Source organism: Neohortaea acidophila, assembly GCF_010093505.1.
Source record: "Neohortaea acidophila strain CBS 113389 unplaced genomic scaffold BDY17scaffold_4, whole genome shotgun sequence".
Lineage (NCBI taxonomy): Eukaryota > Fungi > Ascomycota > Dothideomycetes > Mycosphaerellales > Teratosphaeriaceae > Neohortaea > Neohortaea acidophila.
The window spans coordinates 1,639,693-1,663,396 of record NW_022985513.1 but is presented as its reverse complement, the minus strand read 5'-3'; the positions used below and the strand labels follow the sequence as shown (position 1 = coordinate 1,663,396).

At 55.6% G+C, this 23,704-nt stretch overlaps 13 protein-coding genes across 13 annotated transcripts; 8 read left to right on the top strand and 5 right to left on the bottom strand.

Moving 5' to 3' along the window:
• Nucleotides 1-7: 7 nt before the first annotated feature.
• Nucleotides 8-1,558, top strand: BDY17DRAFT_316390 (Low temperature viability protein; the record flags this gene model as incomplete). Its single annotated transcript, XM_033736011.1, has 3 exons — nucleotides 8-483; nucleotides 508-1,256; nucleotides 1,374-1,558. 3 exons carry the CDS (start codon nucleotides 8-10, stop codon nucleotides 1,556-1,558), a joined length of 1,410 nt encoding a protein of 469 aa, XP_033591163.1.
• Nucleotides 1,559-1,640: 82 nt separating this feature from the next.
• Nucleotides 1,641-2,417, bottom strand: BDY17DRAFT_316389 (uncharacterized protein; the record flags this gene model as incomplete). The annotated part of the gene is made up of 1 exon (XM_033736010.1): nucleotides 1,641-2,417. One exon carries the CDS (start codon nucleotides 2,415-2,417, stop codon nucleotides 1,641-1,643), a length of 777 nt encoding a protein of 258 aa, XP_033591162.1.
• A 203-nt stretch (nucleotides 2,418-2,620) lies between these two features.
• On the bottom strand, nucleotides 2,621-5,375 carry BDY17DRAFT_345342 (uncharacterized protein). The gene is made up of 2 exons (XM_033738077.1): nucleotides 3,130-5,375; nucleotides 2,621-3,070 (listed from the first exon to the last, which is right to left on the bottom strand). Exons 1-2 carry the CDS (start codon nucleotides 5,130-5,132, stop codon nucleotides 2,824-2,826), a joined length of 2,250 nt encoding a protein of 749 aa, XP_033591161.1. The 5' UTR covers nucleotides 5,133-5,375; the 3' UTR covers nucleotides 2,621-2,823.
• Nucleotides 5,376-5,485: 110 nt separating this feature from the next.
• On the top strand, nucleotides 5,486-6,920 carry BDY17DRAFT_131919 (uncharacterized protein). The gene is made up of 2 exons (XM_033729417.1): nucleotides 5,486-6,152; nucleotides 6,211-6,920. Exons 1-2 carry the CDS (start codon nucleotides 5,781-5,783, stop codon nucleotides 6,901-6,903), a joined length of 1,065 nt encoding a protein of 354 aa, XP_033591160.1. The 5' UTR covers nucleotides 5,486-5,780; the 3' UTR covers nucleotides 6,904-6,920.
• Nucleotides 6,921-7,230: 310 nt separating this feature from the next.
• BDY17DRAFT_323431 (uncharacterized protein) lies at nucleotides 7,231-7,469 on the bottom strand (the record flags this gene model as incomplete). Its single annotated transcript, XM_033737009.1, has 2 exons — nucleotides 7,231-7,296; nucleotides 7,350-7,469. The coding sequence occupies 2 exons, from the start codon at nucleotides 7,467-7,469 to the stop codon at nucleotides 7,231-7,233; spliced, it is 186 nt and encodes a 61-aa protein (XP_033591159.1).
• Nucleotides 7,470-7,990: 521 nt separating this feature from the next.
• On the top strand, nucleotides 7,991-9,901 carry BDY17DRAFT_249306 (kinase-like domain-containing protein; the record flags this gene model as incomplete). Its single annotated transcript, XM_033730965.1, has 3 exons — nucleotides 7,991-8,297; nucleotides 8,355-8,524; nucleotides 8,585-9,901. The coding sequence occupies 3 exons, from the start codon at nucleotides 7,991-7,993 to the stop codon at nucleotides 9,899-9,901; spliced, it is 1,794 nt and encodes a 597-aa protein (XP_033591158.1).
• A 233-nt stretch (nucleotides 9,902-10,134) lies between these two features.
• BDY17DRAFT_131886 (DNA repair protein rad14) lies at nucleotides 10,135-11,916 on the top strand. The gene has a single exon (XM_033729416.1). It carries the CDS (start codon nucleotides 10,367-10,369, stop codon nucleotides 11,486-11,488), a length of 1,122 nt encoding a protein of 373 aa, XP_033591157.1. The 5' UTR covers nucleotides 10,135-10,366; the 3' UTR covers nucleotides 11,489-11,916.
• BDY17DRAFT_264690 (alcohol acetyltransferase) lies at nucleotides 11,708-13,405 on the top strand. The gene is made up of 2 exons (XM_033731885.1): nucleotides 11,708-11,897; nucleotides 11,959-13,405. The coding sequence occupies exons 1-2, from the start codon at nucleotides 11,867-11,869 to the stop codon at nucleotides 13,368-13,370; spliced, it is 1,443 nt and encodes a 480-aa protein (XP_033591156.1). The 5' UTR covers nucleotides 11,708-11,866; the 3' UTR covers nucleotides 13,371-13,405.
• A 138-nt stretch (nucleotides 13,406-13,543) lies between these two features.
• On the top strand, nucleotides 13,544-14,357 carry BDY17DRAFT_295957 (60S ribosomal protein L23). The gene is made up of 4 exons (XM_033733381.1): nucleotides 13,544-13,606; nucleotides 13,703-13,758; nucleotides 13,841-14,133; nucleotides 14,194-14,357. Exons 1-4 carry the CDS (start codon nucleotides 13,582-13,584, stop codon nucleotides 14,279-14,281), a joined length of 462 nt encoding a protein of 153 aa, XP_033591155.1. The 5' UTR covers nucleotides 13,544-13,581; the 3' UTR covers nucleotides 14,282-14,357.
• A 165-nt stretch (nucleotides 14,358-14,522) lies between these two features.
• On the bottom strand, nucleotides 14,523-14,931 carry BDY17DRAFT_323427 (Tim10/DDP family zinc finger-domain-containing protein; the record flags this gene model as incomplete). Its single annotated transcript, XM_033737008.1, has 3 exons — nucleotides 14,523-14,658; nucleotides 14,715-14,772; nucleotides 14,829-14,931. 3 exons carry the CDS (start codon nucleotides 14,929-14,931, stop codon nucleotides 14,523-14,525), a joined length of 297 nt encoding a protein of 98 aa, XP_033591154.1.
• A 357-nt stretch (nucleotides 14,932-15,288) lies between these two features.
• Nucleotides 15,289-16,811, top strand: BDY17DRAFT_323426 (putative nucleosome assembly protein; the record flags this gene model as incomplete). Its single annotated transcript, XM_033737007.1, has 5 exons — nucleotides 15,289-15,333; nucleotides 15,450-15,534; nucleotides 15,604-16,320; nucleotides 16,375-16,694; nucleotides 16,761-16,811. 5 exons carry the CDS (start codon nucleotides 15,289-15,291, stop codon nucleotides 16,809-16,811), a joined length of 1,218 nt encoding a protein of 405 aa, XP_033591153.1.
• Nucleotides 16,812-17,454: 643 nt separating this feature from the next.
• On the top strand, nucleotides 17,455-18,205 carry BDY17DRAFT_345334 (uncharacterized protein). Its single transcript, XM_033738076.1, has 5 exons — nucleotides 17,455-17,556; nucleotides 17,617-17,643; nucleotides 17,702-17,784; nucleotides 17,862-17,988; nucleotides 18,049-18,205. Exons 1-5 carry the CDS (start codon nucleotides 17,491-17,493, stop codon nucleotides 18,100-18,102), a joined length of 357 nt encoding a protein of 118 aa, XP_033591152.1. The 5' UTR covers nucleotides 17,455-17,490; the 3' UTR covers nucleotides 18,103-18,205.
• On the bottom strand, nucleotides 18,206-23,704 carry BDY17DRAFT_295941 (bile acid-transporting ATPase). Its single transcript, XM_033733380.1, has one exon. The coding sequence runs from the start codon at nucleotides 23,472-23,474 to the stop codon at nucleotides 18,306-18,308; it is 5,169 nt and encodes a 1,722-aa protein (XP_033591151.1). The 5' UTR covers nucleotides 23,475-23,704; the 3' UTR covers nucleotides 18,206-18,305.

Genomic DNA, 23,704 nt, shown 5'->3' with positions numbered 1-23,704 from the left:
AAGCAAAATGCCTCGCCGAAGATTCATCGACAAGAAGAACGCCACCACCTTCGCCCTCGTACACCGCGCCCAAAATGACCCGCTCATTCACGACGAAGATGCACCCTCCATGGTGTTTGCGGAAAAGACCGCAACACAAAGACCGCGCCGCCCAACAGAAGACGACTACATGTACTCCGACGCTGCGTCGGTGATTTCGGGGGGTTCCAGCGCGGTGTACAGATCTGCGAAGACGCAGCAGCGCGGCGATCTAGAAGAGGAGTTTGGGGTTGGCGTGCGGGCGAATGAGGGCGAGGCGGCGCAGCATGGCGTGTTCTTCGATGATACGAAATATGATTACATGCAGCATATGCGTGATTTGGGCACGGGCGACGGGCCGGTGATGTGGGTGGAGGCGGCGAAGCCGAAGCAACAGCAGGGAAAGGGAAAGCAAAAACTGGAGGATGCGTTACAGAGCATGGAGATCGCCAGTGTGGATGGAAGGTTCGATGATGCTGCCAGTGTCAGCACACGGAACACCACATCCACCTCTGCGTCGATGCGGAGCATATTGCCAGACGAAATGTTCGGAAGCGAATTTGTGAAGAAGCAGACGTATCAGGACCAGCAGGATGTTCCCGATGCGATTGCTGGCTTCCAACCCGACATGGACGAGCGGGTACGGGAGATGCTGGAGGCCTTGGAGGATGAAGCTTACGTGGACGACGGGGAAGACGACTTCTTCGGTGAGCTCATTGACGATGGCCTGGAGTATGACAGGGAGGAATGGGAAGAGATTGGAGTACAGTTATGGGATCAGGGAGCAGAGGACGACGCTGCATCGGACAGCGAAGATACCGTCCGCGCATCCAGTCCGCCTCCAACTCTTGACCTGCCCGAAGGCGAGACCGCAAAGCCGCCGGAAGACACTCAGGCCGTACCGCCCGCTGATCCCACGGGTGGCGCATGGTTTGACGAGTTCAAGAAGTTCAAATCCGCCGCCAAATCATCCGATGCTCCTGCCGTGCGTGCTGTTCCCTCGACCCTCGAATCGTCCGCCTTATCTTCGTTGGCCGCCGGCCGCAAGAAGAAGCGCAAAGGCGCGAAGACCTCCACGACCAACTACTCCATGACTTCTTCCGCTCTAGCCCGGACCGATCACCAGACGCTTCTCGATGACAGATTTGACAAACTGGAATCCGCTTATGCCTTGGATGAGTTTCCCGATGACGAAGAGGATGATGGAAGATTCGATGATGCGCTCAGCTCGGCATCCGGTCTCACTGGGATTTCGCAATTATCGAAAGCCTCTCGCGTATCTCGTTACTCCACCGCCAGCCACGCAAGTAACATGTCAAAGGTATCCAGCTACAGCCGTGCAACCGATTCGGAAGCTCCCCAACTCCAGCGAAGCGACTTCGACTCCATCATGGACGATTTCCTCGGGGGCCATGCAAAGACTGGGAAGCAGGGAAAGCGAATCAGACGAGGAGGTCCGCAGAGTGGGATGGAGCAGTTGGAGGAGGTTCGCAAAGGCCTGGGCCCGGCAAGGCTGCAATCGCGGACTGCTGCTTCTTAGTGCTCCTTGTGGTGGCCTTTCATCCTTTAGCGATGGCGTTCAGAGATAGTGGCATTTTATACCCGGCTTTGGTGTCGAGAGATTAGGAATTGAAGATCCTCGAATAGAGCAGTTCATGTCTCCCCATCCATAAATCCATTGGCGGTACTGTGACAGCCGCATCCTCCACCGCAATGCCTCCTTTCCCGCCGATGCCCCCGGCCGTGCTCGCAATTGATGCTTCGATCCATCCCTGCAACCTCGCACTAGCAAGAACAGCCTGGCTCTGATAAGGCCCCAGCACGCTCGCTCGAACAGCGGCAGAAAGTAGCGTTTTGGCGTGGTTGAGAAGGAACAGGTACGTAGCCTCGTGCTCCGGAAGGGACAAGGCGCAACAGACAGCCCCAAACAGCGAGGGGAAATGTGCATTCATCTGGAGACCTAGCGCATCAGGCTTGGAAGTTTTCAGCGCGGCAGAAAAGGCCGTGAGAGCGGCGCCTGCACGCTGAGACTCCGGACTCGATGACGGGGAGAGCGAGGAGCGGAGAGCTCGATCCCAGATCGCCAGCAGGGCTTTGCCTTGCGATATACTCGCTCGCCGAGCGACTGTGCACGGCGTGGAGGCGTCAAAGTCGTTGTCTAGTTCTTCTAGACTGTCTGGGTTGTGATAGCCGCTCACGACGTATGGAATCGCGGTGCTTGCTATATTGGCCACGGAGTGTTCGAGGAAGTGGTCGAAGGCTTGCAGTCTATGCGAGGCGCTGTTGTGTTTGTGATGTGCTAGGAAGGACTCTAGTCCGCTGCTGAAGGCGAAGGAGCCTAGGGGCAATGCCGAATCGGAGAGCAGGAGGAGGGCATGGAGGGCGCCATTGGTAGCCATCGAATGGGATGGCGATATGTCGACTCAAGTCGCTCGTCGTATTCGCGACATGACTTCAGTAAGAGATGGTGATCACGAGCTTCCGACCCCGGATTTTACGTCACTCTGCTGATGAAAGGCAAGAAGGATCCAGAGCCGGCCATGTCAGCACGCGATATGGGCGCGAGGAGCCATTGGAGCCTATCGAATGGCCTATCATGGCTATCAGAAGTGATTGAGTAAGTGAATATACGAGCGGAAAGTACGCCCGTTAGCGCGGACTCGGCGTGGCCAATCAGGCTGCGCGCGGCTCTCCGTCCCCCACGCCCGGACTACGCGTACCATCCTGTCCGATCTACCAGGTCATCCAATCTGGTTCCTCTCGCCGAGCAGCCTCCCTTCCGTCTACTTTACAGCCGAGGACCAGTCACGAGCGCTTAGCTTTACTTGGGCTCTGAGCGACATTGGTCAACTGAGAACTGCAGAACCCCTCCCAACCCATGGAGTCTAGGGCCGTCTCCTTCGTCCGAACACTGATTCGCACCACGGTCGGATCCCGAGGGTCGTGCTCGATACGAGAGTCTTCCAACGCGCCATCATCACAGCCTGTAGTCGCAAGATATTCGAGAGTGCTGGGCGGTAGACGACTGAGTATGCTCTTCTCCATGGGTGTCCTACGACAGCTTTGTTAGCTCTGCAAGGCTGCGAAACGCCCTTATGCCGCCTCACTAACATTCTTTCCAAAATAATAGCTTTGTCCGCTTCTAGTTTCTCAGACTGTGCCCCGGAATAACGATCCTGTTCTGAGACACTCTCCAGGTAGTGCTGCTCCCACATATTTTGGAATATTGTCTGCAGGCTGCAATGACTAAAGATGGCAAGCGGCGCATCATGAACATCATAGGCAAAGGCTTTGGCGTCTTCTGAGAATCGCACGATAAAGACATCGCCGTGCCAGAATCGTCTAAAACCATCGACCGTCTCAATGCTCAGAAGTCGTTTGATGTTCTTGTTTTCGGGCAGTTCGTGGTTTTCGTTCCAGTAAAGTCGATAGTCACCTTCCGTTTCTTTCAAGTCTTGACATCGAACTTCTAGATGTGTAAATCGTCGATCAAACTGATCTTGCCCCCAAGAGTCATGGAAAGATGGTACAAGATCAAATCCACTCTCTTGAATCCTATGGTCTGGTTTCTCTGGCAGTCGGAAGAAGCTGATCTGGGTCAGTCTCGGCGCCGATCCATCCGCCGGTAGAAGCCCGACTTTCACTGACTTGACCTTTCGTCCTAGTGTGACTGGGGGTTCGAGACTGTCCCTCCTCTCCGAGAAATACGACGAACGCTGGTCGGCCACGTACTGCTTTGCAACGGTGGGTACACCAGTGATTGAGGCAATGTCGGTAGCACCTGCAGAGGACTCTGCAATTGCAGGCTGCAAGGTCGGTCCACACTGCAGCTCTCGCTTAATCTCGTCATGTGCACGGCGCATAGCGGTTGCCATAGCTAGACTAGCAACACATGGCGCAACTGTGCTCTGAGGCAGTGTCCAGAGTGGGTAGACTTTTCGATGAGACTCCCGCGCCTTGAAAGTCTGTCGTCGTGGACCTTCCAGAGAGATTGCGCTGTAGTTGTGCAGAATCTCGTTGCACAAGAAACAGAGCTTCTTGCTGGTACCAATATATCGATGGGAACGTCTGAACCAGTCAGAGTCCTTGGCTAGACCCACGAGTATCTGCATCTCTGCGTGAATGTGCAGTTTGGAGGTTCCCATGTAACTCTGCGCATCGCTGGTTTTGAGCAGCCCTTTTGGCAGACGGAGCTGCCCAGCAAGCTCCCGAAGGCGCTTTCGAAATCGGGTCGTGTCTATTTCTTCGGTATGTGGAAGACATGCAGGTGTTACTTCCACCGCCGACATCTCTTCAAAGGTAAGCGCCGTGGATGTGAAGCATTCGTATGCTGCTCGGAGTCGCCGAAGCATGTTGATGCTCTTCAATACTTTTGTGTGCTTCACATCCTCTTTGAACTCGTGCCAAACGAAACGCAACATATGTGCCACATTCACGATATCGCTGAGCTGCTGTACTGTCGAGTCCACGGTAGCGTTCCCGCAGAGACACTGCAGACAGATGACGATTGAGCCGTAGATACCTGATCGTTCTGCCAGCGCATCCATCAGTTGTGATTGCTGATTAATCTGTGATATGTGATACCACAATCGACGACGAGTATAATCGACAAGCCCAAGGTCACCGGACCAGATTTTGTCAGTCCTCATTGGCGGAGTTCGGCCACTCGCTGCAATAGCCCGGAGCCACGACTGAAGTCGAGATGACATTTGCCGATCACGATCGTCGGGACCTTCATTCTTTGCATAGATTATGGTGAGCGAGGATTCATCGTTCGGCTTGATCCAAGCTGCCGCTGTAATGTGTTTCGAGTCCTGCCGACCTTTGCTTTGAGGCGACGACTTCTCACGGGAAAAGACTTCACTCAATCGATTTAGGAACTTATCTATGAGTGCATCTCGGGGGATCTCAGTCAGCCGTGCGGTCGGTCTTGAGGTGGCAAACTCCTCCTCTCCTTCGTCTTCTTCATACTCGGAATCGCTCCCATCGCTGCACTCAATATCAGGCTGTTCAGGGGCTGAAACCGACTGCTTTCTTGCTGCAAGAGCGAGCAGCGTAGCTGATGCAGCGAAATCGAGCTGGCTAATGTTAGCCAGATGCCAGATGCTCGTCATCCCAGCGGTTGGAGCTTCAGGATACGTCAATAATGAGACGGCAAATCAAGATCACGGTAGATCATGCGCTTGTTCCTCACTGAACTGTTCAATGGGATCGATGGCGACGACGCGAGTGCTTGAGCACGTCGCACCTTGGCAAAAGCCATGCTCGGGCGAGCTCCTAGCCTAATGCAGCATACAAGTAGAGCATGCATCGGGATGTATGGGTTGGGCACACGTACATACGGGGAGGTGAAGCAAAATGATGCCTCAGGCATAAAAAGTTACCAGCTGGTAACTTATCTCAGGCACGCCAGCTAGCGCGAATGTCGCTGTGGCCAATCAGAGATTGCACAGTCAACCCATCTACCCTCGTCTCTAGGCCATCTAATCGAGTTCTCGAGTGCATCTCTAGATGCCTGGAGACAGAGAAGTGAGATCTTAGTACGTCTACATGTCCAAACAGTAGCTTATTCACCCAGCGACAACTGAACAACGACTACACCAACACTGTGCTCGGAAGGTTTGCCTCGGTAGAGGCATGATCGCATATGTACCCGCGTACCTTCCGGGGTTTCGGTGGTAAGTTGTCGGACGCCCGTCGACGTAGTTAACTTACTCCGCTTTACCATTGCAACTATCAAACACCAATCTATCGACTTCAACATGGGATCCATAGGCCCCAATACAAGCCACCATCGCTATCCGCCGTTCCCAGGCGACATCAAGACCGCCCCACTAGTCTCACTGTCCCTATCCAAACTCCAAGCAGGCGATGAAGCAGAATCCAAGGCCTTTTTCGATGCCGCTAGGAACTTGGGATTCTTCTACCTTCAACTCGAAGGCTCGACGCTCGGCGAAAGCGTAGTGGATGGAGCGGAGCAACTGCACGCAATCTCCCAGGAATTCTACCAGAGACCGCAAGAGGAACGAGAGGAGTATGCCAGGGAGAAGATTGACGACTTTTTCGGGTACCGCAAGGTGGAGTTGAAGGAGAAAGACGAGAACGGTGTCCCAAAAAGGAACGAGATTTACAATGTAATCTAGTCCCGGCGCCTTTGAACTGTCGGACGATCGCTGACGGAGTGCCGAACAGATGCGAAAAGACGACTTCGTGGGCAACGCGGATCCCCTGCCGTGCCATCCGCTCGTCAAGCAGAATTGGGACGTACTCACTTCTTACGTCTACCATTGCCGTGAGGTCATCGACATTCTCATCACCCATCTGGAGAAGCATCTGGAACTACCCACCGGCACGCTCGCAAACCTTCACCGTATTACGGAGAGGTCAGGAGATCACGTCCGCTTCAACCAGTCCGCTGTGCAACCCTTTTCGGAGGAGCGCGCGGCAATGGGCGAGCACACGGATTTCGGCACGCTTACAATTCTGATGAACTGGCTCGGCGGCTTGCAGATTCGCCTTCCAGACTCGGCGGAATGGGTCTACGTCAAGCCGATCCCGGGTAGTGCGGTCGTGAACCTGGGAGATGCGTTGGTGAAATTCACCGCGGGTATCTTGCGGAGTAATGTTCACCGAGTCGTTCCGCCACCGCCACCGCAGGACGGGGTGCTGAGGCATAGCCTGGTGTACTTCTCCCGACCGGAGGACAAAGTGGTGTTGAAGAGATTGAAGGGCGGATTGATTGATCAGCAGCCGCAGGGCGAGGATGGTCCTGAGATGACGGCGCAGGAGTGGACTTGGCACCGAAGCGTTGGCAATCTGAAGGGGGTGTATACACACAATGGTGGGCTTGAGGCGAGGGAGAATCAGATGAAGTCTGGCTTTTGAGTTTATTCGATGGCAAAGGAAACTGTGCAAGTTTCAAGTGAAGTGACTGGCCTGAGGCAAAAGTCTGCATGGCAGCATCTCACTCACACGACACATTGACGCCGGCGGAGCGGGAAGTTTGATGGTAGACGTTGACTGGGTAAAGGAGCTTCTAGCCCAGCTGCGTTCCTTGGTATGATAACAAAGCTGTATTTGCCATCCGTCCGCGCCGCCCGCCATGCATCATGGCAATACGACTGATACTGGCGAGATCATGGAATGTACAGTGGATCTCATTTCATCGCGTGCTCTTGAATTCCAATGCTCTCTCGTCTGCCTTCATCTCCTCTAATGCTCCCATGGATGTCTCCAGCCAAGCAGAACCGGCATGTCGTGTCTCGCTCGGTAGAACAGCTGCAGGGCAGGTCAGTACACACATCGGAAGCCCTTGATCACACCATCCTCACAAAGAACCACATTGCTGCTCCGAGGCCCGTGGCCGCGAATCGGTAGAAGGGTCGGACGTGCGGGTGGGCGAAGGGATGGGCGCCACGCGCACTTGCTGGGTTGGCCCCTCCGCCGGCCATTTTTGCTTGAGTGAGGAGACTGTGATGATGTGAGCGTGGCAGTGGCAGTAATGAGAGCACTGTCGACTCACATCGACCGCTTGGGTGGGTGAAGTGTGGAGAGTTCCGAATGGTGACGGGACGGAGTGAGCACAGCTTCCAATGGAGTGAGGTCGTCCTCCGAGGTGCCAAGCCCGGGTCTGCATCAGTCCCAGCACTTATGCCGCCGGCGATGCAAGGCCACGCTTGCAACTCCAACGGCCGTGCAGGGTTCAAACGTGGCTGATCTCATTCACATGTCGGCTAAACAATACGTTCCTTACACAGTCAGCAATGAATGAAAGCGCGCAACTACAATAGCGCGCTATCCACTGCCTGTCTCCGCCTTTCTCCCCTCTACCATACATCCCACAGCGGCAAACTTGCAATGGGATTGCGCCATTTCGATGCGCAAGCAGCATCTGTCCAGCATTCGACAACCCTTTCGCGACTGAGGGACTTCTCGCGCTGATCGCTTTCTGGTGGAGAAAGAGTAGAATACGATGGCACAGGCAGTGGCCTCGCCCGATAGTCAGGCCATGACCGACCCAACACAGCGCCGCTTTCGAGGCAGCGCCAAGATCTCGGAATATGAGGTGATGAACGAGAAGCTGGGCGAAGGCACGTTCGGCGTGGTGTCCAAGGCCCTCTCCAAGCGGACAGGCAACACCGTGGCGCTGAAGAAGATCCTCATGCACAACGAGAAGGAGGGCTTCCCCATTACTGCGCTTCGGGAGGTGAAGCTGCTGAAGACGCTGAGCCATCCCAATATCTTGAAGTTGGAGGAGATGGCGGTGGAGAGGCAGCAGGGTAGGCATTGAGCTGTGCACCATGCGCTGCGATCGTTCGCTAACTGGCGCACTACAGTCGATGAGAAGGGCAAGAGTGGGAAGAAGCGCGCCACTCTCTACATGGTCACTCCCTACATGGACCACGACTTGAGCGGCATGCTCACGAACCCCGACATTCGCTTCACCGAGGCGCAAATAAAATGCTACATGCAACAGTTACTAGAGGGCCTACGGTATCTACACGACGTGAGTAGTGGACTATAGCCACATCTGTGACCAGTTGAATGCTAATTGCGCGTTGAAAAGTCGCACATTCTTCACAGAGATATGAAGGCCGCCAACATTCTCATCTCAAATCGTGGACTTCTGCAAATCGCAGACTTCGGCCTCGCAAGACACTACGAAGGACTAACTCCGCAAGCTGGAGCTGGCAATGGTGAGGCGGTCAGGGATTACACCAGCCTGGTCGTCACCAGATGGTATCGCCCGCCGGAACTGTTGCTCACCTTGAAGAAGTACACCCCCGCGATAGACTTGTGGGGTGTTGGGTGTGTGTTTGCGGAGATGTTCGAGCGCAAGCCTATCCTGGAGGGCAAGACCGATGTCGACCAATGTGTCCGCATCTTCCAATTGGTCGGGTCGCCCAATGAGCAAAACATGCCCGGCTGGTCTGATCTTCCCGGATGCGAAGGCACCAAAGATTGGGAGTATCAGAAAGGCGACATTGACCGGCGATTTGGATCGCGGCTTGGAAAGCCTGGTATTGATCTTTTGAAGCAGTTGCTCTGCCTGGACTGGCGGAGACGGATCAATGCCATCGACGCTCTGCAACACGAATACTTCACAACTTCACCTTTACCGGCCAAGCCGGAAGATCTACCCAAATACGAAGACAGTCATGAGCTTGACTCTAGGAGACGCGGGCACGAGAAGCAGCGAGCATTGCCACCAGCACCCGCCGGAGGTACGGTGGGAATGGGTCCGGACGAATGGAATGGCTCAGGACCCATGGATGGCTACGATCGCGCACACCGAGGCTACGGGCGGGAGAGAGCGCCACCACCAAGGAACTACGATGACCGACGCGCATTACCTGCGACATCGGACGCTCGACCTCCGAGAGCTTGGAGACAAGAGGCAGCGCGAGGCCCTGCACCCACCAACGGCCATCCGCTCCCTCCCAGACCTGCAGATCTTCCATCCCGTCCAGATGTGCCCTCCCGCGGCCCTCCACCGGCAGCAAGCGGCACCAGGGGTGGAGGTGGAGGTGGAGGTGGTGCCGGCGCCGTTGACTCGTATGTTCCTTCATACTCCTCCGCAAAACCCAGCGATCGGCCGCCACGCGACAACCACGACCGCGGCCGGCGAGGTAGTCGAGAAAACGCATATCGCGACCCGGACCGGCCATCGTATCGTGATCCCGACGCACCATCCGGCCGTCGAGATCGTGAGCGAGATAGGCCATCGTATCGAGACGCAGACGACCCCCGCGCGCACGCTAGAGGCGATGGGCACCGCGATCGAGATCGAGAGCAGCGGAGGACTAGGAGCAGAAGTCCGGAACGGAACGATGCGCGGCGAGAGCGGTTGCAAAACCGGGAGAGGGATCTCTACAGGCGATGATGGGCTTGAGCCTGGCCTGGCACACGATCCACGAGGAGTCTTCTTCTCAGGACGGAGCATGACGGCCTGTATACTATCAAACACTAGCGTGGCGTTTGGGCCAAGATACTTTATGTTAGATGCGCTAACGGCCGATGAGGAAGAATCAGCGCGGCGTGAAGTTCAAACTCTACACGATCCAGTAACTCGATTAAGGCCATGACTGCATATCGAGTTTCCTCTGATTGCACAAGGCTGCAAGATCGTCAACACGTGAGAGCGCGCCGCGGTCCAAATTCGTGACTTCCGACTTCGCTTCCTCCAAATGCGTCATTCGAGAGCTGCAGCTGCCGTCAACTTCTTCCCGTTTACATAAACTTCACGCCGAACCTCCAGCCGGATTTGCTGCAATACCTTACGTATTCTGAACGCCTCTATTCCTTAGACCATGTTGATGTAAACAGCAACGAAGGCAACACTCGCAACATGGCGGAACCGTCAACGCCACCCAGAAGGCCGGCCCCGGTCGACGCCATCACCCCCGAACAAGTTCGGCGGATGGAGGAGAGCCGACTAAGAGCCAAAGCACTACAAACACAGCGACAGCAAGAGACACGCTCATCGGCATCGAATCGTCCGCAAAACTCATATCCCACCGGTGCAGGACAAAAGCGTAGCCACTCCGAGATCTCCTCCTCCGTGCCCCCCACCACCCGGGACGCACGCAACTCCATCGCACCACATGCCAGACAGCATCCGAACAGCAATAATGGCCTCGCCGAAGCCCAAGACTCGGGCATCCGCGCCGCGCGCAAGTTTCAGAAGTTCGTGGAGTATGACTTTAGCAAGATGACGGATACCAAGGGCGGGTTCATGACGGAGGAAGACGACCCGTACAACAGGGTGTTGCACGCTGCTGATAATGATGAGAAGCCGGCGAACATGACGTTGAAAGAGTGGGAGCGGGCGCAGTTGCAGCGCCGACTGCGGGAGCGACGAGAAGGGCCATATGAGCCGGGGTTGAGCGTGCTTGATCAGAATGCCAAAAAGTGTCGGGAGTGCGGCAGTTTGGAGATCGATTGGCAGTGGGACGAGCTACTGCATACGCAAGTTTGCAATAGTTGTAAAGAGAAGATGCCGGAGAAGTACAGCCTGCTCACCAAGACTGAGGCGAAGGAGGACTACCTGCTCACCGACCCGGAACTGCGCGACGCCGACCTCCTACCCCATCTCGAGAAGCCGAATCCGCACAAGAGCACGTGGAACAATATGATGCTCTACCTGCGCTACCAAGTCGAGGAGTACGCCTTCTCGGCGCGGAAGTGGGGATCCGAGCAGGCGCTCGATGAGGAATTCGAGCGGCGGCTGAAAGAGACAAAGGATAGAAAGGACAAGAAGTTTCGGAATAAGCTACAGGAGCTGAAGAAGAGGACCAGGGTGGATGCGTATAAGCGCGCGAGGGCGGGAGGCGGTGGCGAGTTTGGGGATCGATTGGGACGAGGGCGGCATGAGCATGAGTGGGGAGGGAGTGTGGAAGATCCGGAGACGGGAATGGCGAAGAAGAGGTGTGTGGAGTGTGGGATGGAGGTTGAGGAGCTGGAGTTTTGAGCGCAGAATGACGAGGGTCCTCCATGAATGATATCACGTACTTGTGCCTGTGTTGTCATCACCGGTCAGATGATGCTGCGTGTGCTCTATGATTTCCATTCCACCTGCGCATCAGCGAGCATTCGTTTCCGAAGGAATTTACAAAAGAGTGTTGGTGTTCGATAATTGGGAACGTAAGGGCGATTTGCTGACCCGCGAATGGTTGACTTTGGCAAGGCTGCTGACTCGCATATCCATCTAATCTGCACGCCCTGCACACTACGCACCTTGTAAAACCAATGCAAAATGCTTTCCAGCCCCGCGGTCTCGAGTCAACGCATCACAGCGCACATCCCAGGCAAGACTACCCAAGACTGAGGCCGAACGGCCGTCAACGCGATGAGCGAGGTAGACATTCTTCGTCCTGCAGGCATGTTCCCTGCCATCACCTCCTCGCGGAGCAGAAGCTGATCCGCTGTTTCTTCCCACAGGCTACAATGAACGCAGATGCATCTGTCGCGATGTCCTCGGACTCTATGGCTATATTGTCACTTGCGCGACATATACTGGACCGGCTTCACCCAGTAAAGCGAGGATATATGGCGTGCTGAAGGAGTGCATCAAGCGGCATCCTGTCCTTAGCACTGTCATTCGGGATTCCGCGACGGAGAAACCACAGCTTGGCAGGGCCATCCGGATGAATCTGGAGAAGCATTTGAACTTCATTGACCTGCCAGACCAGCCAACGGACGCCTCACAAAGGCTGAAGGAGTGTCTCGAACGGATTCACAACGAGCCACTCGCGGAGTATGAGCAAGTGCCGCAGTGGAGAGTCTGGATCGTCTCATCAAACACGTCGCGATCGAAGCAAGCACGGAATGAGTTTCAGGTTGCTTTTGCTTGCTCTCATGCTCTCTTAGATGGTGGGTCTGGATATGCGTTTCACAGGACCTTTTTACAAGCACTCTGCAACGCCAATGCATTGGAGGCAGACGAGGACTCGACATTCACGGTCCCGGCGAATACGGATGTACTTCCAGCTCTGGATCGGGCTGCCGTTCTACCCATCTCTTGGTCGTTCCTTCTGGCGCCGCTGCTCGGCGAATACCTCCCATCCTTCCTCGCCAGTGCTCTAGGGGTGAAAGATGCGGCTGGCAAAGATGCATGGCGCGGTGCTTTGAAGCGTCCGGACCTCCCTGCTCCGAAGAAGCTTCTATCTACCGCCGTGCACGTTCTCTCCGTGCCTGGGACAACGGTGCAGAGAGTCCTCAAGACCTGTCGAGAGCACAAAGCGCGAATCACTGGCCTACTCAATTATGTTGTCGCCCATGCTCTTGCGCAAACCTTGGCGAAGCATGGTGAACACCACAACACCTTCGTGGTGCAGACGGCAATGGATCTCAAGAAGTTGATTCCAGGAGCGGATGGACAGATGGCCAACTACGTCTCCGCTATGGAGGAAAGGCTCAGCGTACCTTCTACGACGGACAACGCAGAGCTGGATTGGGAAGCGGTAAGGAAGAGCACTGATCTCCTTGCTCAGAAATCGAGCACGCTTGCCGACCAGCCCATTGCTTTGCTCAAGTATCTATCGAATATCCGTGCATGGGTCCTCAAAAAGGCGCAACAACCTGCGGAGGCAGCTTTTGAGATGAGTAATTTGGGTGTATTTGATGGGGGAGCTCCGATGACGAGCGTCTGGACTGTCACAGACATGGTCTTTTCGCAGTCGGCGGATGCTACGAGTGGCGCGCCTGTGAATGTCAATGTTGCCAGCGTCAAAGATGGAGCTCTGAATATCACGGTGACTTGGTGGCCAGGAATGCTGGGCGTAGATGACGAACAAGGGTTTGTAGCGGAAGTCTGCGCATCGATTGAGGATCAACTAGAGCGGATAGAGTGATAATGGTGAAGAGTTGATTACAACAACCATGGTGTTATGTTCGCAGTGAACCCGAAGATGCTTTTGGGCGTGTCAAAAGTCTCGGGCGAGATCACGGCTTCGGGCCGAACCTTGACTCATCCGTCGCGCTAACGAAATTCCCACACACAGAATTGAACTTTTCGAACCGCAGCACACGATCTTGTCCGTCACACCCACCACATCTTCAGACATGGCGCCCAAAGCAGCAAGCAAAGGTATGACTTGTGCGAAGCGTTGAGAGACTGCGAAACTCCCCCGGCTCATCGCATTGAGCCGGATCCAGCGACGCCCTGCTAACATGCTGCCCACAGGCTCGAAGAAGCCCTCGACCAAGGCCAACGCCGCGGCGAAGGCGACGCTCAAAGGCGTAAGCCCACCCACATCACCTCCACCTTGAGGCGTGTCAGAGTCCAACATTCATCATTCTGACGGCCTGTTCTTCATAACAGGTCAACTCGCACAAGGTCCGCAAAGTCCGGAACAGCGCCACCTTCCACCGGCCCAAGACCCTCACCCTCTCGCGCACGCCGAAATACCCGCGCAAGAGCATCCCGCACCAGCCGCGCCTCGATGCCGGCAAGATCCTCATCCACCCGTTGAACACGGAGAGCGCGATGAAGAAGATTGAGGAGGACAACACCCTCGTCTTCATTGTGGATGTCAAGGCGAACAAGCGACAGATCAAGGAGGCGTTGAAGAAGATGTACGATGTGGAGTGCGTGAAGGTGAGCACGCTTATTCGGTGAGCATAGTCTGGCTGGAATTGGGATCATGGATGGTCATGGCTAACATTGCGAACTAGACCGGATGGCTCGAAGAAGGCGTTTGCGAAGTTGACGGCGGATGTGGATGCGCTTGACATTGCGGCGACGAAGCTCCAGATTGTGTAGAGGGCATTCGACTGTGGTGGAGTTTTTCCATATAGGCGCGCGCATGGCATCGCACCCGGGTAGTGAGAGTAGTATTTCGCTACTTATACAATTCCCAACTTCCCGAATCTGTTTCCGTGCCAGCCCACTCTGTCATCGTCATGCCCGTCTGTCCGCGTATTTGCTTGTAACACAGAAGTTGAGTAGATATGCCCTGCGCCTTGGTATGCAGCCCCCTCCGCCGTGAAAGAGCGAGAGCAGTCTAGCTACCCTGCCTCAGCTGCTCCAAATGCCGAATGACAGTCATGTTGGCGTCCATGTATCTATCGACACAGTTTTGCATGCACGGCTCCTCGCTGCGGTCCAGTTTACCGGAAGAGATTCTCGAGGTGATGCACCTGTATGTTGTGGTTAGAGGGCGTGCTGGACTACATTCACCAGTGAGGGTACGTACTTCTTGAAGCACATGTCCGTCAAGGAATGGATGGTCTGTTGTATCTGCACTTTCTGAACTGTTGGGCGGTTTAGTGTGACGCAGGGCAGCGTAGATGAATTGATGAAGGCACACCTTCTTGCATGGCCATTTGGCCTAGCTCCTGCTTCTCTCGCGGCGACAGCTTCTCCAGGCTCTGGAGGCTTTCGGGCGACAGACTACCGAGTGCGTTGTCCATATTCACGGTGATGCGTACGCGTGTGCGAGACTGGTGACGTGGACTCTTTTGCGTGGCACTGTCAAAGAATTGAGATGGAAGTGCCGTTGCTGGACGCCACACGCGAGCCCGCCAAATTGCGCCCCAAGCGTTAAAAGGATCGTTTGGGTGAGGGATTGCAGTGAGGTGTGGCTCAGTTCCGGCGGCGGCACGAAAACCCCACGGTGTGCTTCGAGAAGGTTTTGGAGGGCTACACTAAAGTCTTGCAACCCGCGTCTGCACCCTTCTCACCCTTTCACCCTCCTCAACCACCCGTCCCTGCACCCCATTCACCCTTCGTCCACCGCCCTTGCAGATCCCTCCCCTCCCCAATCAGTCATGGCCGAGCCTATTCGCTCCAAGATCCCCGCCAAAGCGGCGCCGGTACGTCTTAACCCTGTACCTACACCCGAAAAAAATTATTTCCTCCCCGTCTATCTTCCATCTCTTTACTTGCCATGGTTCTACGCACCACCACTCCATCCACTAACACCATGCAGACCCCCCAGAACACCCCGGCCTCCCTCAACCAGGCTCCCATCTCCAGTCGCGCGCAGGCTCCTGGCATCGCCAGCATCAGTGAAGGTTCGTCGATCGGCACCAGCTAGCTTCACTGCCACAGGATCATCCCACTGACCATCACCGCGTTCACAGAGGACCTCGACCGCGCCGCCGCCGCCTCCATCTTCGCCCAGAACCCCCGCCTCGTGTCGATGATGCAGAACAAGCTGCAAGGCCTCGTTGGGAAGTCGTCGGGCTATGTTGAGTCGCTGCCGGAGCCGGTGAAGAAGCGCGTGGCCGGCCTGAAGGGCGTGCAGAAGGAACACTCCAAGCTCGAGGCGGAGTTCCAAGAGGCGGTGCTGGAGCTGGAGAAGAAGTTTTTCGCCAAATTCACCCCGCTCTACGAGAAGCGCGCCCGCATCGTTAACGGCCAGGCCGAGCCTACCGCCGACGAGATTGCGGCCGGCGAGGCCGATGAGGACGAGGATGAGGATGCCGAGCCGTCAGAGCCTGCTGCCGCCGCTTCATCATCCGCCGACGCCGACATGAAGGGTATCCCCGAGTTCTGGCTCAGCGCGATGAAGAACTCCTCCCTCGCCGAGACCATCACCGAGCGCGACGAGGAGGTGTTGAAGGACATCACAGACATCCGCATGGAGTACCTCGACCGCCCGGGCTTCCGCTTGATCTTCGAGTTCGCCGACAACGACTTCTTCACCAACAAGACCATCACCAAGACCTACTTCTACCAAGAGGAAAATGGCTACGCTGGCGACTTCATCTACGACCATGCCGAGGGTGACAAGATCAGCTGGAAGGCGGGCAAGGACTTGACCTTCAAGATTGAGAGCAAGAAGCAAAGGAATAAGAGTCAGTGTCATCAAGTCCACTGCCCGAGAAACAGCTTACTAACATGATGGCTAGACACTAAGCAAACCCGCATCGTCAAGAAGTCCATCCCCACCCCATCGTTCTTCGACTTTTTCAACCCCGCGCAGCCACCCGCGGACGACGATGAAGAGGATGTGGACGAGGAGCTGGAGGCGAAGCTCGAGCTCGACTACCAACTCGGCGAGGACATCAAGGAGAAACTCATTCCCCGCGCCATCGACTGGTTCACTGGCGAGGCGCTGCAGTTCGAGGAGGGCCTCGACTTCGACGAGGACGAGTTCGAAGATGAGGACGATGAGGATGACGAGGACGAATCAAGGGACGAGGATGATGAGGATGAGGACGACGACGAGGTAAGTCTACGCAGATCGATTCCATGCTCGCAGACAATTTGACGGCTGAGACTAATGATGCAGTAGGAGGAGCTGTCTAAGTCCAAACAGGAGACCGCCGAGTGCAAGCAAAGCTGAGCGTCTCTACGTTTCGCTGAACTCTGATGCTGTACTTCCCCCCCGACTTTCACCCACCCATATCCCTCTACCACCCAACAGTCCCCGCCTGTCCCGTGATGACACTCCTTACGACACCGAACTCGACACACCCACCACTCCTTGTTCTCCCTCTGACTCTTCGGGTTTCATCTGCATGCAACGGCGCTATGGGAAGGGCGAAGACGGTCGCGAATGAATGAGAGAGAGAGAGAGGCTTTCACCCTCTCAGTAATGCACACCGATACACAGAGGCGGCCAGTTGTGCTTCGGCGAGCCTGGCTTGGTCTGGTCATATAGGGAAGGAGGAGGAAGATGAGAACGATGCATTGCCACCGGCGTAGACATGGGGTCGTGTTGTGTTGTGCCGATAGCTAGCTGTTTTTCTCCTTCTTCTTCTCGGTACTTGGGTCTGCTTTGGAAGCTTTCAATGGTACTAGATTCACTTTCATGCCCTTTCTGCTTTTCTCGGCTCTCCCTCCTCGGTGAAATAATGTTACCGTTCTTGACGCAGAGTGAATCTCCGCCAACCCTCCTCATAATTGCAGACACGACTTATGGCCATCGTCCAATCGGTAATATGGCTGTCATATATACGCCAACCTCACGCGACACCCCATCCTCCCCTCCCATCGAATCCCCGTTCAATGCTCCACACGGCATGACGAGGAAGCATGGCAGCCTGGTGCACGACGAAGAGATCAATTCCGCCGCGTGGGCGGCTACAGTATGCTCCTCTTCACATTCCTCATCTGTCCTTATTCCACCAACTAACCCATCGAAACAGCGAGGTGCCGTCGTAGGAGCTGCAAAAGTACTTCTTCCACCTCTTTCCCGTCGAACACGAGATGGAAGCTTACACTTGACTCCAGTGGGGTATCTTCTCCGCTGCTGCGGCGGCGGTAGCGTTCCAATTCAGTCCCGTGTATCGAGGCTTGACGGTGCAATTTAAAGTGTAAGGACTTGCGTTTTCCATCCCTTCAGATCGCCATTGGCACGATTGGAGAGGTTTCTAATTGGGTTGTCATGCAGGTTTCTGCAAATGTCCGGCATGGCGATTGGGAGCATGATTGAGGCGGATAAACGGCTGCGCGCGCACGAGTTGCATGTTCGGCATTATAAGCGGGTGGTGAGGGATGCGGAGGTTTGGAGGCGATATGTGAGTTCTATGCTTTCGTTGTGATTATCATAGACATGATGTTGATTGGAAGAGTTGTAGGAGCAGGACTACCATGGGACTAGTAGTAAGGAGATTGAGACTGCAGATGAGTGAACAAACGAATATAGACAGGGAAGAAGGGAGTGTATATACACTGCCGATAAAAGACTGTACAATAATGTACGCGACTTGGAATGAAACACACAAATCAATCGCAAGCCCTTTCCATCATCAACGCCAAATGCAGCAATGAACGCTTGGCCTCCCGCCGCCCCACGCTATGCTCCTTGTTCTAGGGTGTATCGACGTCCAGAGAATCAAGAGTCATCAACCAAGCGGCGCGCATCATACGCCCTCTTCGCATCGCGTACCAGCACCTCCAAATCTCCACTCGTCTCACACATCCCGCGGAACGAGCCGGCCTCCGTGCGAATAAGATCATACGGATCCCCAAACTCAATCACCTCGCCCTTGTCCAGCACGAGCACCTTGTCGTAGTCAATAATGGTCTGCAAGCGATGCGCAATGGTGACGGTGGTGTTTTTGATGTCGCGGATCGTCTCCTGGATCTTGGCGTCGGTGGCGTAGTCGATGGACGCCGTCGCCTCATCCATGAGCAGCACCTTGGGGTTCTTGAGCATGGCGCGCGCGAGGCAGAGGAGTTGGCGCTGGCCTTGCGAGAGGTTCGTGCCGGACTCGGCCACGGGGGAGGAGAGGTTGCGGAAGATGTTTTTGTTCTCGAGCGTGGGCGTGTTGGGCTCGGTGGGCGAGGGGGCGTCTGGAGCGTCGGACTTGACTGGCAGCAAGCGTTTCGATGCTGCTGTGCTCGTGGTGGAGGTCTTGCCGGGTTGGGGTGTCGAAGGTCGAGAAGGAGTCGCGGTGGGGCCGCTGATCAGCTGCACTCTTTGCAGAGCCATGAAGATCTCCTCGTCGGTGAACAAGCCAAAGGGATCAAGGTTGCTGCGGATTGTGCCCGTGAACAACGTCGGATCCTGCGGCACCATGACGATATTCTCGCGCAAGTCCTGCAGACCGATCAAGCCTACGTCGACGTTGTCGATGAGGATCTTGCCCTCCTCCGCCTCCAGTGCTCGGAACAGCGCGAGGGCGAGCGAGCTCTTGCCCGCACCAGTCCTGCCCACCACCCCCACCTTCTCACCAGGTAGAATGCGGAAAGTGATCTTCTTCAGTACCAAATCAAAGTCGCTCCGATACCTCGTGCTGTAATCGATGAATTCCACGGCACCCTGGCTGGGCCAGTTCGCCGCCGGTTGGTTCTCGGGCACGTGTTGCGCGGCCTCCTGCTCGACATCGAGGTATTCCTTGATACGCTCCACAGAGTTCATGTTCTGTTCGTTGGACGCATACAAGCGCACGAACCACAGCACGTTCTCGGTGAAGGTCACGGCGTACGTAAGTGCCAACCCAGCCGCGCCAGGATCCACGGTGCCGGCGCCGATGACGACGAAAGCTCCGGCAAAGAAGGCAACGAGTGCGCCCACGAGATCGACGCGGAAGGCCAGCCATCGGTTTGCGCTCCATAGGTAGAGGTACGGGCGGTTGTGGACATTGACGCGGTTCAGGTTCTCGCGGATAAAGCGTCGGTCATCGCCATAGGCTCTGATCGTAGTGACGCCCGTCAGTGCTTCCCCGAATTGCTGATACAGCGGGCTGCGTTGGACAGACTCCAGGCGCTTCAGGTCTCGAGAGGAGTTGATGTAGAAGCGGCCGATGAGGATGTAGATGATTGTGATGAAGACGCCAGCGATCAGGAAAGAAGGCACAACGGCCGAGATGACAATGACAATGGTGACGATTGCCACAAGGCAGTGCACCACTCCCACGGCCACGGGTGCAATCTCCTGATCAATATTCTCAATGTCTTTGGAGAAGCGGTTCATGATCTGTCCGAGCGGCGTGGTGTCGAAGAAGCGGAATTTCGCATGGCTCACCGACTCCATCAGTTGTCGATGAATACGTTTGGACGCGGTGAGGGACCCTGCGAACAGCAGACCCTCGCGAAGGAAGGTGATGATCATGTAGGACACGCCCAGGATCGCGTAAACTGTGAGGTAGTAGCCAGCGTCGACTTCAGACTTTGTTGTCGCCATATGGATGCCATCTTGCCGCGCTGGCGAAGACCAAATGCCCCAAATACACGACCCGGTCCGCAGACAATTGTACGAGCCGCTGAACGTCCCCAGTACATGTGTCGCATGCGAGGTGTGGTTGGAAGCCATGACTGAAGCGGTCTCTTTGTAAGCGTAGGCGTTCGCCCACTGTCGGATCCAGACGTTCGTCGCGACCTGTGACACCTGCACCAGTATGAAGAAGATACCAGCGAAGAACCAGTAGACGGGCCCGCCCATGTAGACGAGGTACTTCAGGATGACAGTGAGTTTGACGGCTCCGGTCGCCTTGCCTTCGCGTGTAATGTCGTTGTCGAGAACTTGGTTCATACCAGGGATGTCCTTGGAGACGACTTTGGCGAGAGCATCTGGCGGCAGAGTCGTACTCGGCCGGGGAACAATTTCGAGATCCGTCTCGACAGGCTCCAGATGACCATTTGCGGGCTGCTCTTGCGATTCACCCTTTTTGACGTCTTCCTCAGAAGGAACTCTGGATGGTCTGGCCGAAGCTGCGCGCGATGCTGGTCTCGACTCGAACTTTGCCATGTCCTCGGCAAGCTTGCCGGAAGAGATGACTTCTGCGGAGGTCCCCTGGACAGCCACGCGCCCGTTATCGAGCACAACGGCGAAGTCCGCGTGTGGCAGACACAAAGTGGCATTGTGTGTCACCAAGATGCACGTTCGATCGTACATTAGCGGGCCGAGGAGCGCCTTGTCGAAGATCCATTTCGCTGTGTGAGAGTCGACGGCGCTCAGCACATCGTCCATGAGGACATGCCTCGCTTTGCAGTACAGTGCCCGAGCAAGACTGATCCGCTGTTTCTGACCACCTGACAGGGTGACACCTTTCTCGCCGACGAGGGTTTGATCGCCGTTGTCCAGAATTTCCAGGTCACGTTGCAGAGAACATGCGACGATCACATCCTTGTACCGCCTCGCGTCCCAATCGCTGGCGAAGACAATGTTCTCCTTGATAGTCCCGTTCAGCAGCCACGCCTGCTGCGCACAATAGGCCACGCTCTCCGTCAGACCGCTGCCAGGCTCGGGCTTGAGATCTTCCCTACTCGTGCCGCCTGGAAGGTAGACCTTGCCGTTGAGCAGAGTCATCTCTCCCAACAGCGCCATCAGCATGGAGGTCTTGCCGCTTCCCGTCGGGCCGATGATGACGTTCATCTGGCCGACCTTGAAGCGGAGGTCAAGATCGATCATTTTGAAGTCATCCGAGCCCTCGAGGCCCCAGCTGAAAATGCCGTCGTCGAATCCAAGGACGGTTTCGCCCTCGTCGTCCAGCTCGGCCATCTTGAGTTGCGTATACTTCTCCGTCTCCGGCTCATTGAGATACTCTTCGATACGATCCACAGAGACCTTCGACTCTTGCACGTGCGCAATCATGTCGGCCAATTGATCCAACGGGATGCGCAGCAAGCTAAACAGCGACAGCGCGGTGAACGCAACGGACGGGATCAGGTCTCTCTTCTCCACCACGGTGAAGACGAGGAAAGTGAAGAGGGTGATGAGGATGGGCGCGCCGGACCAGATCATGAATGCCGTCGCCCAGACGATGTACCTGTTTCGCAGCTCCTTCAGCTCGACCGCGCGTTTCTCGTCGACCGCCTTGAGGAAGCGCTGTTCCCAAGCAAAGTACTTGATGATGCGGATGTTGGTCAAAACCTCATTGGTGGAGTGGATTCTCGCATCGGTGGCGGCCAAGATCCTTTTCTGAACCGTGGCAAAGCGCCTTGCCACGATCATGTTGACCGGCAGGAGGAGAAGCATCATGACAATCCCCATGATGCTGCTGTAGCCGAGAATCTGGTAGAGCAGGACGATGGAGATGATGAACTGCACCGGGGTCTCGGCCCAGAGAAAGTGCAGATATGCACAGATGTCGGCGACTTTGAAGGAATCGACGGCCATGAGGTTGATAATGGTGCCCGACGATACTTGAGACTCGTCGATCGGGGTAGCAGCGGCTTCTTGATCATCGGGCTTCTTTGAATCATCCGCATTCTTCTTGCGACCGAGAGAGAAGATCTTCGCGATAATTCCTTGCTTCCCTTTTCCCTTGTCCGGGTTGGTTGTTTCGCCTCCGAGAATCTTGTCCGAGCTAGCACCCGCGCGTCTTCGTAGCGTTTTGCCAAAGATCTCACCGATGATGATTGCTCTCAGCCGAATGCACACCCTCCTTCCGATCCAAAGTGCCTGGCCGCTGGCCAAAGCGTTGGAGACTCCCGATACGAAGAGCAGGATGACGTAGAACCAGGCAGCATTGCGAGGGGTGTTTACGGGGTCTTCAAGATATTGAAGAATGACCATGATCAAGAGGGTGGGAACAAAGGTCAACACACCCGATCCCGCGGCCCACACGGCTTGGACGATCAGCTCGCGCTTGAAGTACTTTAACAAGTGATACGCCAACGCCGTGGTCTTTTTGAGTTGTCGGTAGTCAGCCAGCACATTGGCCGCCTTGTCCCTGGGAATCAGGTTCCACACATCGGCGAGTTCGAATGTCTTTTTGTAGCCTTTCCACACGATCGGGTCGACCCATGAGAAGGTTGCGAGGGAGAAGACGCTGGCGAGGGGTTCCCGCGAAGGCTCAATGTCGCCTTCGTACTCGAGTTCGATGGGTGCATTACCTTTGCGCGATGCAAGAGCAATGGCGAGGAGCAGAGAGTTGAGGGCGAAATGAATGGCGATCATGACCGTGGCGAGGTTCGATCGAGGGTGAATGATGGTCGAGCGGAAGAGGAGGACACCAAAGATCCACTGCATCCCGTACAGATTGGCGGTGTGGTACCACAGGGTGGGGAAAGAGAACTTCGAAGTGCTGGAGAACAAGAGGCGAAGCGAAGTGAGAACGGCGATGTATGCCCAAGTGACCACACACGCGACACCCGCAATCGTCCCATTCCGCCCCCAGGTTTGTAATATGAGGGCGGCGATTTGGACAGCAAGATCGGCCACGACAGCGACCTCTTCCACCAAAGTAATCAGAGCTTCGCCGCGGGGCTTGTCGACGGTCACGATGGATGGATTGGTGTGAGACCTTGCTGGTTGCATTCCCAGCGACTGTCTTCGACTGATTTCATCCCCAATCTCCTCGTCCGTATCATCCTCTTCATCGTCGCTGTCAACATCATGGCTCGCTCGTCCATTGGCACTGACGAGAAGCTGTTTGACGGGAAGGTAGGAACTCGTATCTCTCGACTGAGACGCTGCCGACCAGACTTGGTAGAAGAGGTAGAGGGCGGAGATGGCGCATGCGATGAGGGGGAAGAGGGTCTGCAGGTAGTCACGGCCGAAACATGCGCTGAAGTCGTCGCCGATCCAGACGTTTCCCTTGCATTGCCCAAACATAGCCAATGGAGTGGTTGACCGAGTCGCGGTCAAAGTGTCGGCGGGGTAATGTCAATTCATGGCGCACCGTCGTTCTGCGTACGGACCAAGTGGTGAGAGGACGACCGGGGGGTGTATTGAAGGTTGTATATGTGCAAATAATTACGGGAGAAAGAAGGAGGTAGTTTTTCTTCAATGGAGTGGAAAAATGGCGGAGCGGCGAGGTTCATGACGGCGGGAGAAGCTCGGAC

What these genes read in the sequence shown, in the direction of transcription:
- BDY17DRAFT_345342 (XM_033738077.1), bottom strand. Translation starts at nt 5,132, where the DNA reads ATGACGAGCATCTGGCATCTGGCTAACATTAGCCAGCTCGATTTCGCT. An exon ending in GCTATTATTTTGGAAAGAAT is followed by an intron (nt 3,071 to 3,129) that starts GTTAGTGAGGCG and finishes AAGCTGTCGTAG; the next exon opens with GACACCCATGGAGAAGAGCA.
- BDY17DRAFT_131919 (XM_033729417.1), top strand. Translation starts at nt 5,781, where the DNA reads ATGGGATCCATAGGCCCCAATACAAGCCACCATCGCTATCCGCCGTTC. An exon ending in AAAGGAACGAGATTTACAAT is followed by an intron (nt 6,153 to 6,210) that starts GTAATCTAGTCC and finishes AGTGCCGAACAG; the next exon opens with ATGCGAAAAGACGACTTCGT.
- BDY17DRAFT_131886 (XM_033729416.1), top strand. Translation starts at nt 10,367, where the DNA reads ATGGCGGAACCGTCAACGCCACCCAGAAGGCCGGCCCCGGTCGACGCC.
- BDY17DRAFT_264690 (XM_033731885.1), top strand. Translation starts at nt 11,867, where the DNA reads ATGAGCGAGGTAGACATTCTTCGTCCTGCAG. An exon ending in AGACATTCTTCGTCCTGCAG is followed by an intron (nt 11,898 to 11,958) that starts GCATGTTCCCTG and finishes TTCTTCCCACAG; the next exon opens with GCTACAATGAACGCAGATGC.
- BDY17DRAFT_295957 (XM_033733381.1), top strand. Translation starts at nt 13,582, where the DNA reads ATGGCGCCCAAAGCAGCAAGCAAAG. An exon ending in CGAAGGCGACGCTCAAAGGC is followed by an intron (nt 13,759 to 13,840) that starts GTAAGCCCACCC and finishes TCTTCATAACAG; the next exon opens with GTCAACTCGCACAAGGTCCG. An exon ending in AAGGTGAGCACGCTTATTCG is followed by an intron (nt 14,134 to 14,193) that starts GTGAGCATAGTC and finishes ATTGCGAACTAG; the next exon opens with ACCGGATGGCTCGAAGAAGG.
- BDY17DRAFT_345334 (XM_033738076.1), top strand. Translation starts at nt 17,491, where the DNA reads ATGACGAGGAAGCATGGCAGCCTGGTGCACGACGAAGAGATCAATTCC. An exon ending in CCGCCGCGTGGGCGGCTACA is followed by an intron (nt 17,557 to 17,616) that starts GTATGCTCCTCT and finishes CCATCGAAACAG; the next exon opens with CGAGGTGCCGTCGTAGGAGC. An exon ending in TTGACGGTGCAATTTAAAGT is followed by an intron (nt 17,785 to 17,861) that starts GTAAGGACTTGC and finishes GTTGTCATGCAG; the next exon opens with GTTTCTGCAAATGTCCGGCA.
- BDY17DRAFT_295941 (XM_033733380.1), bottom strand. Translation starts at nt 23,474, where the DNA reads ATGTTTGGGCAATGCAAGGGAAACGTCTGGATCGGCGACGACTTCAGC.